This window comes from Rhincodon typus, chromosome 16 (assembly GCF_021869965.1).
Source record: "Rhincodon typus isolate 14 chromosome 16, sRhiTyp1.1, whole genome shotgun sequence".
Classification (NCBI taxonomy): domain Eukaryota; kingdom Metazoa; phylum Chordata; class Chondrichthyes; order Orectolobiformes; family Rhincodontidae; genus Rhincodon; species Rhincodon typus.
In genome coordinates this window covers 25,709,720-25,728,791 of record NC_063347.1, presented here as the reverse complement: position 1 = coordinate 25,728,791, position 19,072 = coordinate 25,709,720, and the positions used below count along the sequence as shown (strand labels likewise).

Genomic DNA, 19,072 nt, shown 5'->3' with positions numbered 1-19,072 from the left:
TCCCCCACGGCATCCCCCCACGCCTCCCCCACCCCTCGCCCCCCCCCCCCCCCCCCCCCCCCCCCCCCCATTCTATTCTATCCCTGTAACGCTGCATTTTCTCATGGCTAATTCACCTGGTCTGCAAATTCCTAGACACAATGAGTAAGTTAGCATGGCCAATCCACCTAACCTGCACATTTTTGGACTGCAAGGAAATGGGAGCACCCAGTTGAAACCCATACAGACATGGGGAGAATGTGCAAACTGCAATCAGACAGTCGCCTGAGGGTGGAATCAAACCCGGTCCCTGGCGTTGTGAGACAACAGTTAGTAAGGTTAGATCATGTGGAAACCAGGAGGAGCTAGCCAATCGGATACAAAATTGATTTGATGTAGAAGACCGAGGATGGTGGTAGAAGCTTGTTTTTCAGACTGGAGGCCTGTGACAGTGGTGTGCTGCAAGGATCAGTGCTGGGTCCACTGTTGTTCATCATTTATACAAGTGATTTGGATGATAATATGAGAGGCATGATTAGTAAGTTTTGCACATGGCAACAAAATTAGTGCACCAAGGAATGGCAGATGGAGTTTAACTCAGATAAATGTGATATGTTACATTTTGGTAAGACAAACCAGGGCAGGCATTGCACACTTAATGGTAAGGAGTGTTGTCAAACAGAGAGACCTAGGGGCTCAGGTACATAGTTCCTTGTAGGTAGACAGGGTGGTGAAGAAGGCATTTGGCATACTTGCCTTCATTGGTCAGAGCATAGAGTACAGGAGTTGGGACATCATGTTAAAGCTGTACAAGGCATTACTGAGGCCAAATTTGGAATACTGCATACAATTCTGGTTGTCCTGCTATAGGAAGGATGTTATTAAACTGCGACAAAAACAAAGTTGCTGGAAAAGCTCAGCAGGTCTGGCAGCATCTGTGAAGGAAAAAACAGAGTTAATGTTTCAGGTCCGTGACCCTTCCTCAGAACTGATGGTGGCCTGGGAAAACGTCAGTTTATACGCAGAAAATAGGGAAGTGGGTGGGTTAGGGAGTAAACGATAGGATAGAGCCCAAAGAGAGAGAGACACAGTTGGACAGATAAAGGAGTTGCTAACGATCAGGCTGGGAGGGTGAATAGTTGTTAATGGGGACTGTGAGTGACTAACAACAGCGGGTGTGTAATGGCAGGCTGTGGTAACAAGGCCTTGTGTGTGAGGTGGGGGGCTGGGACATGGGAGAGTTTAGGCCCTAAAATGATTGAACTCTAAATTGAGTCCAGAGGGCTGCAGGGTCCCAAATGGAAAATGAGATGTTGTTCTTCCAGGTTGCGTTGAGCTTCGCTAGAACACTGCAGCAAGCCAGAGGTAGACATGTTGGTCAGGGAACAGAGTGGTGCGTTGAAGTGGCAGGCAACAGGTAGTTCAGGGTCTTTTTTGCGAGCAGAACGTAGATGTTCTGAGAAGCAGTCGCCAAGTCTATGCTTCGTTTCCCCAATGTAGAGGAGACCACATTGTGAGCAGCGAATGCAGTAGATTCTGGGAAGTGCAGGTGAAGTGTTGCTTCACCTGGAAGGTATGTTTGGGCCCTTGGATACTGGGGAGGGAGGAGGTAAATGGGCAGGTGTGTCACCTTCGCCGGTTACAGGGGAAGGTGCCGTAGGGCTGTGGGGAGGTGTTAGGGGTGAAGGATGTGTGGACCAGAGAGTCCCAGAGGGAAAAGTCTCTCTCTACGGAAGGTGGACAAGCGAGGGGAGGGAATATATGTCTGGTGGACTGGATCCGAAACGTTAACTCTGTTGTTTTCCTTCACAGATGCTGCCAAACCTGCTGAGCTTTTCCAGCAACTTTGTTTTTGTTCCTGATTTACAGCATTCGCAGTTCTTTCGGTTTTTATTTGTTATTAAACTGCACAAAGGGAGCAGATAATATTTACAAGGATGTCGCCAGAATTGGAGGGTTTGAGCTATAGAGAGAGGCTGAATAGACTTGGGGCAGTTTTCCCTGGAGCATTGGAGGTTGAGGGGTGACCTTATAGACGTTTATAAAATCAGGAGGGGGGAGATAGATGAATAGCCAAGGTCTTTTCCCAGGGTAGGGGAATCCAGAACTAGAGGGCATAAGTTTAAAGCGAGAGGGGACAGATTTAAAAGGGACATGAGGGGCAACTTTTTGACACAGCGGGTGGTGCGTATATGGAATGCGTTGCCAGAGGAAGTGGTAGAGGCAAGTACAGTGTTATCATTTAAAACATGTTTGGATAAGTACATGAAAAAGAAATGTTTGGAGGGAGATGAGCCAAATGCAGAAAAATGAGACTAGTTAAGTTTGGGATACCTAGTCAACATGGACGAGTTGGGCCAAAGGGCGTGTTTCTGTGCTGTAAACCTCCATGACTATATTTTTCAGTGTCCATCTCTCTAAGTTTGGCACTTCCCAGCCCTAAACTCTGTCTATGGCTGACTGTATACTGTGCTCTCCTTTAATGGGGCTTCATTCATGCTATTCAATTTGAACTCCATCTGGCTGAATGAATAGTGATAAGTGGAGAATGGGAGGAGAGGGTTATCTGTAACCCTGTTTGGTCAAATGTCTTAAAAAGTGAACTCTGCTACATTTTGAAGGGGAAGGAGCTGAAATAAAATCAAGGTTTAAATGTTGGGATTGTTCTGTCAGCCATGTGTTTGGTGACAACTTTAAATGCTTAAATGTAAATAATGGGTGAGAAGTTGTTTGAGTTAAATATGAATGGGGCAACTGAAGGTTTTTATTGTGCAGCTTGATTGATGAGCAGTTGATTAACAAAGAGCAAAGAACAAGCAATAGATATGCTCTGGTGTCAAATGGCTAGAATTTCATTACCACGCTTCATTTGCTCATGCGCTATCCCGTGGTAGACTTGTTAACATTAGAAGAAAAGGCTGCTGCTGCAGGCCTTGGGGGTGCTCACAGTCTTCACAGTCAGAGCCTTTTGGCAACTGGAAAATCTCCTGCCTGAGAGGAGCACTGAATGAAGGCCACATTGATGGACAGATTTCAGACAAACCAACAAGGCAATTCAATGATAGGATGGGAAACACGCCATCTTTCTTTGTTTTTTTGTAGAACCTCATCAAGGGTAATAAATATTAACATAGCCAACAATGTCCACAACCCACTGAATAATTCATTTTTTAAAAAATCCCATTGGTGAAGTCCTACAAATTTCAGGGTAACCTTAATGGAGCAGAACCAGGCACCATGATTCTCTATGACAACAAGGTGCAGGGCTGGATGAACACAGCAGGTCAAGCAGCATCATAGGAGCAGAGGCCGTGATTCTCTGTTACTGTTTACGTGACTGCTTTTTTTTGTAACAACATGTAGAACACTCTCTCTCCAATGACACACTGAAGAAAATTGAACCAAAATCTCTCTCAAGTTCTTGTGGCTACTTTTTTTCAAATGGATGAAACTGATTATGGTACTCCTCCCAGTTTGTCCAGTATTGATTTGTCATTTCTTTATTTCAACCTTGGTACATGAATAAATTGAAGTAAATGTTGAATTTGAAACATAAATTGTATAAATAGAATATTTTAGCGTTAGCTTTGAGGACTAAATGACAGGAACTGGACTTATATCGCTACATTTTGAAAGCCAGTTTATTGATCTCATCTCCCAATCTTAAATCCAGTAGCATCAGATCAGAGGTTGTACAGCGTGTAGGAACTTGACAATCTTTCAGAAAAAAAGAATTGGTTTGTGATAATTCAGATCGGAACATCTTAATCCAGGGCCCTAAACAGTCCTTCCAAATGAGAGAGTTTCACCTGCATCTTCTCCAACCTAGTCTGCTGCATCTGGTGCTCCCGCTGTGGTCATCTCTACAACGGTGAGACCAAACGTAGACTAGGTGACCATTTCGCCAAGCATCTTCACCTGGCCCAAAATGGCCAGCCTAACCTCCCAGTCATTGAACTCCCTACCCCATTCCTCCTCCTCCTCCTCTGACATGTCCATCCTTGGCTTCCTCCAGTGTTGCAGTGTTTGGATCGCAAATTTGAGGAACAACACCTTATCTTCCGCCTACAGCCCGGACGACTCAACATTGAGTTCTCTAACTCAAATCACCTTCCCATCAATCCCCCGGCTCCGTTTACAGCCCCACCTCCTTTCCATTCTAGCTACCAACCAGATTCATCTCTCCAAATCAGCCAACCAGGTCATACCTGCTACCGGTGTCCACCTATCACCACCATTCTGCTACGCCTCTCCTCACCGTCTCTTTAGCTGTAGCTCCCCTTCGCCCTACGTCCAGCCCTGAAGAAGGGTAATACCCGAAACGTTGACGACTTCTCCTCCAGATGCTGCCTGGCTTGCTGTGTTTTTCCAGCCTCCTGTTTCGCTACCTTGGATTCCAGCATCTGCAGTCTTTTTGTCTCTAGCATCTGTGGCAAGATGTCTCCATATGCTGCCAGATCTGCTGAGTATCTCCAGCATTTGTTTGTATTTAAGATCTCATATTACATATAATCTTGCTTTTATGATTTTTTTTTTCTGAGCTTTGCATCAAAACTCAAACTGAAATTCAGATTTGCTTCTATTTGCCTGCCCTATTCCTCCTCCACTGGAAGAAAGCTTGAGAGTCGAGACAATGATATATTCCTGATATTGCATCACTGGTACTACTTGTTCAGGGTTTTGGTTTGTAAATAGTTGGCTGCTGTGTTAGAATGATAGCTTTGAACTTGAAAATAGCTAGATGACTAATTAGGCTGGGCATACCTGGACCTGAGCTGCTGTTTGAATGCAGGCTACACAGTATGCTTCCTATGACTCATTGCATGGTGTTGAATTCTTTATGAAAAGCAATTATAATTTAAGGTGTGGTAAATGGAGCCATTTTTAAATACATAATCACCTTGATTTCAGAAATCTAAATACAGAAATCGACATTGGAGAAATCATCCACAATGTGATGATCAGAAAAATGCGCATTTTGTACAGATGAAGCTATAAATTACTACATTGGTTTACACTCGCGATTTCTGCATACTCCAGTCCCACTGCTGTATAAATGTGTATCTCTTCCCAGAGACTTTGGACAAGCAAAGATAATCTATTATTTCTATCAGGCATGCCTGTCACCCATTAGTATTCCACGGTCTTATGCTGTATAACTGATTAATATCAGGCAGCCTGATCAGTTGCTACTGAAATTGATTTTAGTTGCTTGCCCTATTTATTAACCACCAAGCAGTATGTCTCTAAAACTCCAATTTCCTTTAGTGCGTTATGATGACAGGTTGGGATACGGTGTCTGGAACTACAAAAAATTGGGAACTTCACCTGGGATCTGGTCATAATGTTATCCATTTCATTGTCATTAGGTTCTACCTGAAAACCATTGGCCACCACTTTTAAAATTTTAGTTTTCTGGTTTTTTTGAAAAAATGTATCTCAAGCGCCTCGCTAATTTTTTTTTATCTGTGTGAGGCACAGAACATTTAAATCCTTAAAAGTACCTTCTCTAGTTTTGCTAGAAATGTGCTGGCATCAAATACAGATATTTCTATCCTGTGGTAATGTGAACTCAAGAAAGCCTTTTGCAGATTTTTTTCTTTAAATTAGGTTTCAAAGTGACAATTTACACACTCTACTTCTGTTTTGTCTGCACAAAGTGTGGCAACAGCGGGCAGGGGGGAGGGCGGAGGAGGCGGGCGGGTAGGGGGGATGGTGGTGTGGTCTTCCTTTCAGTTTTGCAAGCTAACCCCTATTCCAGACATCTGCCCCTGGGCTTTCATATTATCCAGTCTGTCCCAAACAGCCTTTTTCCCAGTTCAGTTGAGGTCCATGGTTTCTTGAGTCCAAAGGTCCAATGAATTTTAGTCCAACGTAATTTCCACAAATTTACGTCTTCAGAGGGTTTTAGTCCAGGGTATATCCATAAGCTGATGGGGATTTTTGCCCCACCCCCAATTGTTTTATGATACCTTTTTTACCACTAACATTAAACCATGAACATTTAACTTTTACACCACTTCACCCCTGCAAATCTCTTGTGCTTGAGACACTAATGGCATTGACTGTTCTCTTAGAAGAAGTGTAAGGCATATGGTGCTCTCTTTTCCTTTCCTTGGAAGGCTATCGCATTGAAGAAGCATGATGGTTTCTGATAATGGTTGAAATGATTGTCTAGTGCTTCTATCACATGCTGATGGGTTTTTTCACAGCCTGCAACTACAATGGGACCCAGACAGACAATCTGAATAGGCAAGAACATGGCAGATGGAATAGACCTTCAATAAATGTGAACTTATCACTTTGGTAGGTGTTGTGATTGGAACCATGTTGACCTCATTAACTATGAGGTCTAAATTGGGGTTGTTTACCTGGGCCAATCAGGAAAGCCTTGGCTGACCAATTTAACCAGCAGATTAGAACCTCTTCAGTTCGGGTGACTGATTCTGAGCTGGCTGGCCACAGCACTTCTGCACAAGTTAATCAAGGGTGACTTGGTGATAGGATACCAGCTTCTGTGCAGTTATTTCAGTGGCGACGGGGAAAAGACAGGATGTGCCTGAAGAATATTTGCATGCAACAGTCATCTTGGAATCGGGGGTAAGCGTTTCTGGCATCATGCTTTTATTTGGGAAACTTGACTCTTGTGATTTTGCTGGCAAAGACTGGGCCCAGAATGCAATAATTTTTCCAGGCAACTGACATGGAGCAGATGAAAAGCAACAAGCAATCCTTCTGACTGTGTGTGGACTGCAGCATTCTCCGTTATAAGGGGCTTAACTGCCCCAGAGGCACCAGACACTAAAACCTGACGAGTTGACGGAATTGGTTAACCTCCTCTAATTCTGAGAAGCTTTCAGTTTTATTCAGCTGTTAGAGAACCGGGGGAATTCGTATCAGGATTTTCGAGGTTGAGATGACTGGCAGAGGCAGAGGCATGTGATTTTGAATGAGTTGCTGAGACCCCCGTTTGGTGTGTGGGATTAACGTCGTTACCATGCAGCAGTGCCTATTAGCTGAAGCCCAACTGAACTTCAAACAGCACTGAAATAGAAAATGTGGCAAGTGAAGCATGGGAGCTATTGGGCATCCCAATGGAAGGGGACACCCTCACATCTCTGACTGAGCTTGAGGAACACCACCTGAGTGTAGCCAATCACAGAGCCTCACGCAGGGCATGTCCTGAGCAGGAGCGCCCGAGACCAGCCTACACACAACCCCACGACAAAGCCAACCCTCAGCCGAGTGGCTAAAAAGTTCTTCAGGATCTGGGCCGGCAAGCCATTGTAGTTGTTGCCAGTATGTGGACTCAAGACAGCAAAGGAGTGTCCTACAAGGCCTGACTTGAGTAAGAAAACCTGTAGGGTGGTACCCAGGAGGGTGCACACCCTGAAAAGTCTGCTACTTATTGGTTGGAACAAATAAATTGCTTAGACTCACCTGGATTGGCTCAACATTTTTTAATCAGAAAATGACTGCCTCAGTGAAGTCCTACTGAAATACCTAGGAATATTTCAGGAAGTGCTTGGGCCTATCAAAGGGTCCAAAGTCACTTTACGTGTTGACCGGGAAGCAATTCCATGATTTTGCAAAGCCTGCCTGGTGCCATTGCCTTGTGGGTAAAAGTGGAGTCTGAAATCTGGAGGCTGGAGAGCGAAGGAATCATCAAGCCAGTATGGTCTGCACAATGGGCAGTACTGGTCGTACTGATTGTGAAGCCTGACGGCTCAGTCGCACTTGTGGGGACTTTAAGCAAACAGTAAACCGCTTCTCGCAGCTGGATAAATACCCGATCCCTCGCATGTAGGACTTGTACGCAAAGTTGGTTGGGCAGGGGGAGGGCTGTCCTTTATGAAGCTGGACATGAGCCAGACCCACCTGCAATTGCGGCTGGATGAAGAGATCCAGAAGTACGCTACAATTAATACATATAAGGGTTTATACCTATATACAAAACTGCCACTTGGGGTATCATCAGTGTGGTCCCTTTTCCATTGGATCATGGGGAACATGTTACAAGAGCTACCCCCGGTTGCCATTTATCTGGATGATGTACTAATAACAACGAAGACCAATAAAGGGCACCTGGAGAACTTGGACATAATGCTTAAATGTTTCTTCCAGGCGGCCATTTGCCGTAGAAGGGAAAATGTGTATTCCATGTGCCCCAAGTGGCCTACTTGGGTTACAGAGTCATCAAAACTGGGTTACACCTGCTGGAAGATAAGGGGAGGGTGATCAAAGGAGCCTTGGTTCCATTGTCTGTACCGGAGCTTCGGTCTTTCCTTGGGTTAATGAAATATTATGGAAAATTTCATACATAACCTGGCCTCCATCTTGGCACCCTTACACCTGCTATAGACAAAGGGTCAGCCTTGGAATTGGTTGTAAAGCCATGAAGTGGCCTTTGGGGAAAGTGAAAAAGCAGCTATTGTCATCTAAGGTGTTGGCCCACTACAATCTGAAACAAGAGGCAATGTCTCCCCCTGTGGTATCAAGGTAGTGTTGCCTCACCGGTTGTCCAATGGAGAGGAGTGTCCGGCAGCATATGCTTCCTGGACTTTGGCTGATGCCGAATGCAAATATGTCCAGATAGAGAAGGAAGGTTTAGCGGTCATCTTCGGTGTAAGGAAGTTCCACCTGTACCTTTATGGGTGGGAATCTGTCATAGTAACAGATCACAAACCCTTGCTAGGTCTAATGAAGGAAGACCAAGCAGTGCCATCCACAGCTTCAGTTAGACTTCAGCATTGGGCCTTAGTCTCAGCATGTACAAGTTAGAACATGCACTTGCTTTGAGCTGCCTCCTCTCGGCAGATATTCCACCAGCAATGCCTCAAGGAAGTGTCCGTTTTGGTCTTGAACTTCCTGAACACCCTCCCAGTCACCGCTGGCAATATCTGAATGTGAATACAAAAAGATCCTGTCCAAATAAAACTAAAACAGCTGGTGGTAATGGGGAAAACAAGGTCCATCGCAACCAGGACTGAAACCTTTCTGGATCCAGCGAGACCAGACCACCGTAGAGGATGGCATATTACCAGGGGGAGCAAGGGTGATTGTTCTGAGTAAAGGTCGCTACCAGATACTGGCTGAAATCCTCCAAGGTCATCCAGGGTTTCCAAGATGAAGACGCTGACAATGAGGTATGTCTCGGTGACCAGTGTTGGATGCCAACACTGCTGCATTGATGGGGCAGTGCCCAGAGTGCCAACAAGGACAAAAATCACTACTAGCAGCGCCACCACATTTGTGGGAATGGCCAGGGAAACCCTGGACTATGCTGGCTCTTTCGTGGGCTCAATATTCTTGGTCATTGTGGATGCTAATTCGAAGTAGTTGGACGTGCATAAAGTTTGTTTGGCAAACTCGGATAACAATTGAGAAGCTGTGAACATTGTACGCAAAAAACATTGGTATTGGTCACAGACAATGGGTTGTCATTTATCAGCAGGGAATTTGAATATTTCCTAAAGTCAAATGGCATTCGGCAGATAAGGACAACTCCATACCATCCATTCGTTGTCCGATGGTCTCACAGAAAGAGGGGTCCAAACGTTAAAGACCACCTTTAAAGAAGCAGCCTACAACGTGAATTGATACCAAACTGTCCTGGTCCTTGTTTGATTATAGGACCACCCCACACGCAACTACAGGGATAGCTCCAGCAGAGTTACTGATGGGGAGAAGACTCCGTGCCAGGTTAAATTTGGGGATGGTGAAACGGCAGCAGGAATGCCAAAGCTGGCACGTGCCACTTTTAAACAAGAGAGACAGTTTAACTCCGGATGAAGTTTGGTGTCAGGACCTTGGAAATGGGCCTGTATGGATACGAGGTATGGTTGACGTGAGGTCAGGTCCCGTCACTTACAAAGTGAGTCGGGTGAGTGGTATGGCCCTGAATAAACACTTGGATCACCTGAAAGCTGCTACCTTGCAAGCAGGGCAGGAGCAAAACATGCCCGGCTCCTCAGAACAGCCTGAAGGCCTGTTGGAAACTGTAGGTTCTCCCACTCTGTCTTGTGTTGAGCAAACCCCAGAGTCTGAGATGGATGCAGCCTTGATATCATTACCGCTGGAAGAGGAGGAGGAAATTCTCTCCAGCTGCTCTGGATGCAAGAGGCCGGCTATAGTCCAGTATCAGAGGAACCGGACATGGGGCGAAAGTGTTGCAGGAAAAGCTGCAAGCGAAAGGCCAGGCCTACATCCCAGGACTTGGAGGGAGGGATGTAGTGATTGGAACCAGGTTGACCTTGTTGACTATGAGGTCATTGGCTCAGGTTAACAACCCCAATCAATCAGGAAACCCTAGCTGACCAATATAACCAGGAAAATAGAACCTCCTTCGGTTCAGACAACTGACTCCGAGCTGGCTGGCTACAGCCAGTGTACTGTGCACAAATAAATGTTGGTGACGGGATACCAGCCTTGGTTTCGTTTCTTCAGTAGGGAATACAAAAAGGCAAAATGTTTCTTAAATAGTGAGGGAAGTGTGGAAGTTTGAGGGGACCTGGATATCGTTGTCCATGAGTCACTAAAATTTAGCTTGCAGGTGCAGCAAGCAATCGAGAAGGCAAATGGTATGTTCATCTTCATTGCAATGGGATTTGAGTATAAGTGAGTCTTAAACTAGGAGACACATTCTCAGGATAAAGGATAGGGAGGCCTTTTAAGACTAACATGAAAATTTTTTGATGTGGTGGTTGTGAATCTTTGGAATGTACTTGACGGGAGCTGTGGAAGCTTGAACGTTGAACGTATCGAAGATAGAAATCGATAGATTTCTCGAGGTGAATTACACCAAGGGATATGAAGATGATACAGGAAAGTGGCATTGAGGTAGATGATTGGCCATGATCTAATTGAATGGTGGCACAGGTTTGACTAGCTGAATGGCCTACTCCTGTTCCTACGTTCCTAACTGAAGCATGTTTATAGCTGTCCGAGCAGCTCTGCTTATTGAGGAATCATGATGTACAGATACATTGTTTGTAATTCCTAATCTCTTATAATACAAGTAAAATAGTGCAGATGTTAGAGATCTGTAAGAAAAACAAAGTGCCGGAGAAAAGTATCCGGCCTAGAACATCTGCGAAGGGAAAGAAAGTTGATGTTTCAAGTCTACTGACTCTTTGAAAATGGAAATGAAGTGAGAAAATCTTGGGTTTTATGATATTGGAAGGGGAGGGTGGGGGGGTGGGGTGGGGGGAAGGCCAGGTGGATCAGAATATTTAAGGGAAATTGGAGACCAAAGGACATCCTAGAACAAGAGGTAAATTAGAATGGCAATGTTGTAGTGAAGACCAGGGCATTGATCCATTATTGGTGCTAATAACAGAATACAAACAATCTCTGACGGACGATAAAGCAGACAAACAACTTACAAACACTGGGGACAGGGAAAATCTCCATAATCTATTTTTCATCACACCCAAATGGTCTCCTATTCTAGTATTTATACTTTCCAAACCCAAAAATTAATAGTGGACAGTCTGAGGATTCCTGTTCTCAACTATGGCTGATAATCCCAAAGGATTGACACAGCCTCTGCAGAATCCAATTTAAAACTAGTTTTCTCTATTTACTTTAATCTCTGCTTACAAAGTTTTGTCCTGTGGGTCTGTATCAATAATGAAGTCAAATTCTTGCTGCAAGCCTGTCAGCCCCTGATAGGAAGAGTTGATCCCTGTGCCTCTGCATCTCCTACTGCTGGGGCTCCCACAGACGCTGTATTTAATTTTCTCTGTTGCTGCTGCATCCTTATGCCAGTCTTTTTCTTTGTAGTCAGTACTCTAACTTGTTTATTTAATGCATAGGTGCTTCATACAGAAAACTGGGGCTTATATTGTTTGTGCAAACTGCAGACTGTTGTACAATTTTAGTCCCTTTTTGTTTTTACATTTTTTTGAAGCAGGAAACTGCATTGACCACATTCAAATGATGTGTTGCTCATGAGATTGTGAGTGCATTGTTTAATTCTGCACTTTAGATCTTTATTTTTTTAGAAATGAGACAGTCACGTGTTCCTTAAAATTTATAATACAACATTAGGCTATTTTCAGATCACCTTTCCTGGTTAAGCTGCAAATTGTCACCCTTTTACGTGGTTTAATTCTCATGTAAAAACAACAATCCTCTAATTTGTTCTTCCTCTTTAAAAAGCTATTTTTAATCAAACTCTCAGGTCAGGAGACTTTTTTCAATGAATTTTAATAAACTTTACTTTAACACACACAATTGTTGTTGTGATAAAAGGTCATGTGTTTTTGAGATGATGCTCTGAGAATGATACCACCAGCAGCTATTTTCAGCCTCCTTCACATTCATTTGTTACCTGCCCATGGTAGTAGCTTCATTAGTCAGGACCGCTTTTATATTTAGATCACCAGGACCCTCGTCTTTCACGCCCCACGCATTTTCTAGGTTTGCTTTGTGTGTCTGACCTGTCGTCGGTTAGTATTCTGGTTAGTCCATACATTCCATGTGAGCCGGTTGCAGCAGCGACTTTCAGAAGATTCTAACTGCATTAAAAATGGTATATTTTTCACTTATTGTGAGGTGGTCATCTCAAGTTTCAATTGACAGTCAATTACAAACAGTACAAAAATACATTAGCCTGATAGAAACTAAATGCAGACATACTCCGAGTATGAAGTACAGACTTTGCAAAACAATGTGAAAGTATTTGAGCAATTTAAAATAACTCTGAATTTTCTGTATGGGCTCAGACAATTTGAGATCATTGTGTTAGCATATCTCCAATATTCAGTCTGTGACGTTTGTGCCAGTGCAAAATGATTGCTATCTGAGCTTCTGCACCAAGACAGCTATGTAAGCTGGGTAACTCAGATTCTTATCTTTGTTATGTGCCTTAAACTACATAAAGGAGGTTCTCGGTCTTTGAACTCTATGTAAAACAGGTTTGATTTATCAGTTTTAATATGAAGCCTGCAAAATGCCAACTTGCTTGGTAACTTTTTTCCAATCAACTTCCTTTTTTTTGGAAGATAGGAAAAGTGTAAATGATGACAACACAAAAGCTGAAATTCTGGAAAGTTGATCAGCATGAAATAAAACTGGTTGTGAGGTTAGTAGGATGTATATTGGATGAAGGATGTGCAATTGATAAATCTAAACTTTGTTTTAATCTGAATTGTTTACTTTATCTGCTATGTATCATTTTCTGGATTTTCTGATGGCCAGATAATCATTTCTGAAGTGTAGATCTGTGTTTCGCGTGGGAAACCTGCGGAGTCCTCATCGTAACAGATTCTGAAGAAATTGTCTGGGACGTTGAAGATTCTGCTGGGCAATTCCCTTGTGCCTGGAACTCTTTGAAAATATCCAGTTGTTTTGGAAGGTTCTGCTGTAGTTAATCATTACTGAGGAAAAGTTAGATTATAAAGTATCTGGTCTAACTTCTGAATATTTGTTCATCAAACCCCCAACTCACTTCTCCTCAAACTCAACTACACCATATCCCCCAGACATCTCCCCCCGGACCCTGATCCAGCACATCCCTTATTTCCCCCCTCCTTCCCCTGCCAAAACCCAACACCCACTTACGCACTTCTGGACCTGACATTGTGCTAACATCAGTCTGCATTGTCTTTCCCTCCCATGTCTGTTATGAGCCCATTACGTTCACCTCCCCCCTCACCCTGACCCCACGCTGTGGAAACAACCCCTCTTCCCCTGTCCAGACTTTCCCATTCCATCTCTCCGGATGTGCTTTGTTTCAGTTCTTGGGTCCACTGCCAAACCTGAGCCCCAATACTTCCCCACTCCACCCCCCAAGTCCAGACCAACATTCCCTGCCCTCTAAATCTGATTCCTCTCTTGCCACCACCATACCTGATTTCCCAACATGAGCCACTTGAGTTTTTTTTTGTGTCCTAAATGTTTTAGAGACTGCTAAATTGCACTGCTGAAGCAGTAGCAGGTCATCTTTATCTCTGAAAGAAACCTGCATGTGCCTTAACCTTAAGACCGATTCTGTCTTTCTCATTACTTGTTTCTGTCTCTGTCTCCCAGTGTCATTGACCAACATCATGATTCCTTTTAACCTTTTTTTCTACCTTAGTTTCCGAAAACATTGGTTCAATCACCTTAAGGGCTTTTAAAAGTCCTATTCAAGCGCATGTAAACAACATCCCAGACAACTGTCTTCCTTTCTTAACACGTAATATAGAGCTACATATCAAATGTAAAGTTATACATGGCTCTGTTGACTTTAGAACCTAAGTTTCCAAAGTAGAATACGTTTTCACAAGCCTTTGTCATGTGAAACAAGAAAAATCAGATTCTGCATTAGATTCTCATGTGTGTGTTTCTATAACAATTGACTTAAATTGTATTTTACCACTGCCACTGGACTTACTGTAGGTGTAGACACAGGTAAATGAGCTATGCAAATGTACCAAGTTAACGATGTGTACACTGTCAGCATGGAGATTAGCAGGAGGAGTTATGTGAAGAATTTGAACTGTTAACACAAATGTTTAGCTGTGTATATTTGCACATAAGAGAGAGCTAGAATCTGGGAAGAGGTCTGGTTCTGCCATGTTTCCACTACGGCACTGCTTGGCTTGAGAATCCCTAAGATTAAGAAGATTTTAAGAGTAAATTTTGAGAGAATTGCAAAATCTTGAAGGGTCTGAAAGGAATAGATCAGGAGAAACTGTTCCTGTTGGCAGAAGGATGGAGAACCAGAAGAGGCCAATTCAAAATGATTGTTCCTTTGCCATTGATAGCATAAGGGAAAACTTTGTACACAGTGAGTGGTTAGGATGCAGTGGGGCAAATAGATTAACTTGAAGCCTTGAAAAGAGAATTGGCTAAGTTATAGAGTCATAGAGTGCACAGCATGGAAACAGACCATTCAGTCCAACTTGTTCATGCTGACTAAATTTCACAAACTAAACCTAGTCCCACTTGCCTGTATTTGATCCATATCCCTTTAAACTTTTCCTATTCATGTACCTGTCCAAATATCTTTTAAATGTTGTAGCTGTACCTGCATCTACAACTTGCCTGGCAGTTCATTCTACATATGAACCACTCTCTGTGTGGAAAAAGTTGCCCCTCAGTTCCCTTTTAAGCCTTTCTCCTCTCACCTTAAAAATATGCCCCCTAGTTTTGAAATCCTCCACCGTCAGAAAACAAAACCTTTGCTATTCCCCTTATGATTTGATAAATCTCTATAAAGTCACCCCTGAACGTCACATGGGGGATGGGGGCATGGTTGGGTGGGGGGTGGTGAATGGATTGGGGGGGGGGGGGGGCAAAATCCAGCTTCTCCTTTATGACTTGACTCGTACGCAGTCCCAGAAACATCCTGGTAAATCTTTTCTGAACCCCCTCCAATTTAATAATGTCTTTCTTATAGCAGAGAAACCAGAACTGTACACAGTACTCTAATAGTGACCTCACTAACGTCCTGTACAATCTCGACATGGTGTCACAACTTCTGTACTCAATGGTCTAAGCAATGAAGGCAAGTATGCTAAATGCCTTCTTAACCACCCTGTCTACCTGTGACACAACTTTCAAAGAACTCTGTACCTGAACCCCTAGATCTCTCTGTTTGACAACACTACCCAGGACCCCTTCCATTAACTGTATAAGTCCTGCCCTTGTTTTACCAAAATGCAATACCTTGCATTTATCCAAATTAAATTCCATCTGCCACTCCTTAGCCCATTAGCCCAATTGATCAAGATCCCTTTGTAATCTTACATAACCATCTTCACTGTCAACAGTTTCCGAACAGAGAACAGTTGCAGGCCTTTGGGGAAAACCATGGAGGAGTGGGACTACGTGAGTTGCTATATGAGAGAACTGGCTTGGACGTGATCGGCCAAACAGCTTCTTTCTGTGCTGTATAACAATTCTGATTGTGGGGATGAGTCCTGTTCATGCTGCTTGTTAGGGTTATATCACTGCAGTTAGGAACACAGGAAATAAAAGCTGCAGTGGGCCATTGGCCATTCATTGAATCATAGTTGAACTTCTACCTTAATACCATTTTCCTACTTAATCCTCATATCCCTTAATGTCTTTACTGTCTTGAAAGATATTGCTCTGACTTGATTATATATGATGACTAAGCTTCAACAGACCTCTGGGTAAAGAATTCCAAAGATTCAGCAACTGCTCAGTGAAGAAATTCTTCCTCATCGCAGTCTCTACCCTACATTTGAGTCTCCCCTGGTTCTAGATCCCGTTCCACATCTCTGCCATTGCCACCTTGCCTATGTTCTGTTGATCCATGTAAGAATGGTGTATGTTTGAGATGACCACCTCTCAATCTGCTTAACTCCAGAGAACAAAAACACAATCTCTCAATCTCGCGTCATAGGATAATTGCACTATCCCGGGAATCAGTCTGACAAACTTTCATCGCAGTTTTTCTATGGAAAGTACATTCTTCCTTGGGTAAGGAGACAAGCACTGTATACAATACTCCCAGTGTGGTCTCCAAGATTCTATACGCTTGCAATATGACTTCTTTATTCTGTACTAAAATCCTAATGCTTTATTTATCCCAAAAGCAAAGTACATCTGCATCGTTCAGATTTGTTTGTGTTCTATTGATTTGAAGTAGGGTCCATACTGCAAAAGCAAAGTGCTCTGGATGCTGAAAAGCGAAAGCAAAAATAGAAAATACTAGAAATATTCCACATGTCAGGCAGTATTTGTGGAGAGAAAAAGCGTTAATGTTACAAGTGAGTATCGTAATGCTAATTTCCCAAATGATTGAAGTCAGACAAGAGTGTTCAATGAAATATTGGATTTTAAAAGAATAGATATTATTTTCAGCTAGTAGTCACTATTCCACAAATTTTCTTGGTCTCCAGTAGGTCAGATGCACAGGAATTACTGTAAATTACAATGTTGAATTGGCCACTAGGAGTTTCAAGCCCATATGTGCAGTTCTGCAAGAAGGCAGTTCACCATCTCCTTGATTGTAATTACAGATGAATAATAAATATTGGTTTAGCCCACAATGCGCAAACAAATGAAAAGAAGCAACTATCTTACTTGGTCAACCACATTAGATGAACATGTGGCAAAATTGTATATACCTTTATTAAAAAAAAAATGCAAACTTAGTCAAATCAAAGTTTGAAAATCTTCCAGTCTGGAGTGACTAAGCCAACTGACTGTGGTAAAATACATTCATCCCAAAGATATCTTGGACATTGGATTTTGCCACCCTGAAGGAGAGTGCACATCAGGCCTAGGGTTCAGATTGGACAGTGAAAGAAGGCACAGGTTTACAACTGGACTACATGACGTTCTACACTTTTTTAAAATAATCTGTTCAAGTAATAAACTGTTCACAGCTGCTATGTTCTTCTATTGCATAATATGGGAGACTAAGAAGAATGACTTTCCTTGCCATCTTGTACTCCTCTTGAGGGGAAGGACATGAGTTAAAAGCCAAGGCTTTCAGCAAGATAACCTGCTGGGAAACAATGCAGGTCACTACACTAATCTAATTTCTGCTGCAGCCAATATTAGCTTGAGAAGAGGTTTTTAGTTTTAATCACAATTAAGCAATATTTTTAAAATGTTAGGTTGCACTGGTGCTATTAACGTAGAATGCTAAAATAGTGTAGTTAATTCTTAGTAAAATAAATTTCTTAATACTGGTGATACGTGCAAATAATCTTGTTGAATTGTGTCACTGATTAGAACATAACTTCTCTGTTACAGGTTACTCAAACACTCAACTGCACATCACAGGCAATTCTGAGACTAGCTCATCTTTAGAGTTAAGAGGTCACCTTCAGCACCTCAGTTCTATACCATGCATTCAGCAACCAGGAAGAAAGCTAACCAACAAATCAAGAGTCAGGAAAGTCACTACCCAGAAACCTCAAGGTAATTTCTGAATGTGAAACAATGAAATTATGTTAAGTGGGAAAATAACTTTCAATATTGTGGCAAATAATCTGATGCATTAAATCATGGTGAATTTGATTATCCTTTTCCTTTGCAGGATTTTGCATATAAAAAATCCAGTGATTGGAAGCAAAAAAAAATCAAATAAGTGTTTAAGATAAATCTTAAAATCTATTTGATTTCAGAAGTAAAATTAATGCTGCGGATATATATAATTGTTTACCGTTAAATGCAGATGGGGGATAGGTCAATGTACCATTTAGAAATATCAAATCAGCAACGTTGTGAATGCAGTGAAATTTGATTTTGGATGTATTTTGTTGATTAATAATATAGTTTAGTGTGAATTTCCTGCCCATCTTTTCATTGAAATTTTGCTATCATAGCATTTTCTCCCATGTCCTTTAACAAGAGTAGCTGCAAAACGTAGATATCTCAGTACCTTTGTTCAGCTGTAAACACAAACTTAGAAAAGGGTGGCTGCCCAGGTGTTAACCAACTTCCTGTGTGCATTGGTTTCACCAAAACTTTAGCTTCTATTTGCAAATAGACTACTGCCTGTTCCAAATCTGCCCATGTGTCAAGATTCATGGCACTTCTATAATTTGAATTCATAATCTCTCCACCAGTTACACTTTGTTGAAGGAGATTCATCAGTCTCTAATTCTTTTTGAATATGGAACTGGATGTATTCCCCAGGGTCATGCAGCCTGTTGTGGGGTTTCAGAGAATCTATAACTATTCCTACGCGCAAGTCGCTCAATCTTTAAGTGTCAAAGGAGGAGAACTGGGGAGTCATGACCTCGAGGTGCATTTCACCTTAGCCACACCACTTAAACACATCCTTTCACTGCCAGCTGCGTTCTTTGCAACCGGAATATTAAAGGCTGCTGCCCAGATGTAATTGCAGTAGATGCTGGTAGAGGACTGGGATGGGTGGGGGCAATGCCAAGGGAAAGTGTATGTGTGCCACTGATGCTGTTTGTGCTGATAGTTAGATAATGCAGTTGGTGGAGAGGTATAGTGGAATGATGGTGGTGGTTTGCAAGGCTGGAAAGTGTTAGAAGTTAATGATAATCCTCATTTGGGTACTTAAATTGTTGGTTGACATATCATGGAGTTTGTTGCTGCTTGTAATGAGAAGTTCTGGTTGATGGAATTATGGATAGGGTTGATGTGCAAT

General features: G+C 42.7%; 1 protein-coding gene across 2 annotated transcripts in view; it reads left to right on the top strand.

The window, feature by feature from the left end:
* Positions 1–19,072, top strand: part of fgd (faciogenital dysplasia) — a 213,084-nt gene that overhangs the window by 85,712 nt on the left and 108,300 nt on the right. For both annotated transcript variants that reach the window (XM_048606534.1, XM_048606535.1), the window contains exon 2: positions 17,701–17,868. In XM_048606534.1, the coding sequence (XP_048462491.1) occupies positions 17,701–17,868 (168 nt within the window). The remainder of the gene's footprint in view (positions 1–17,700; positions 17,869–19,072) is intronic.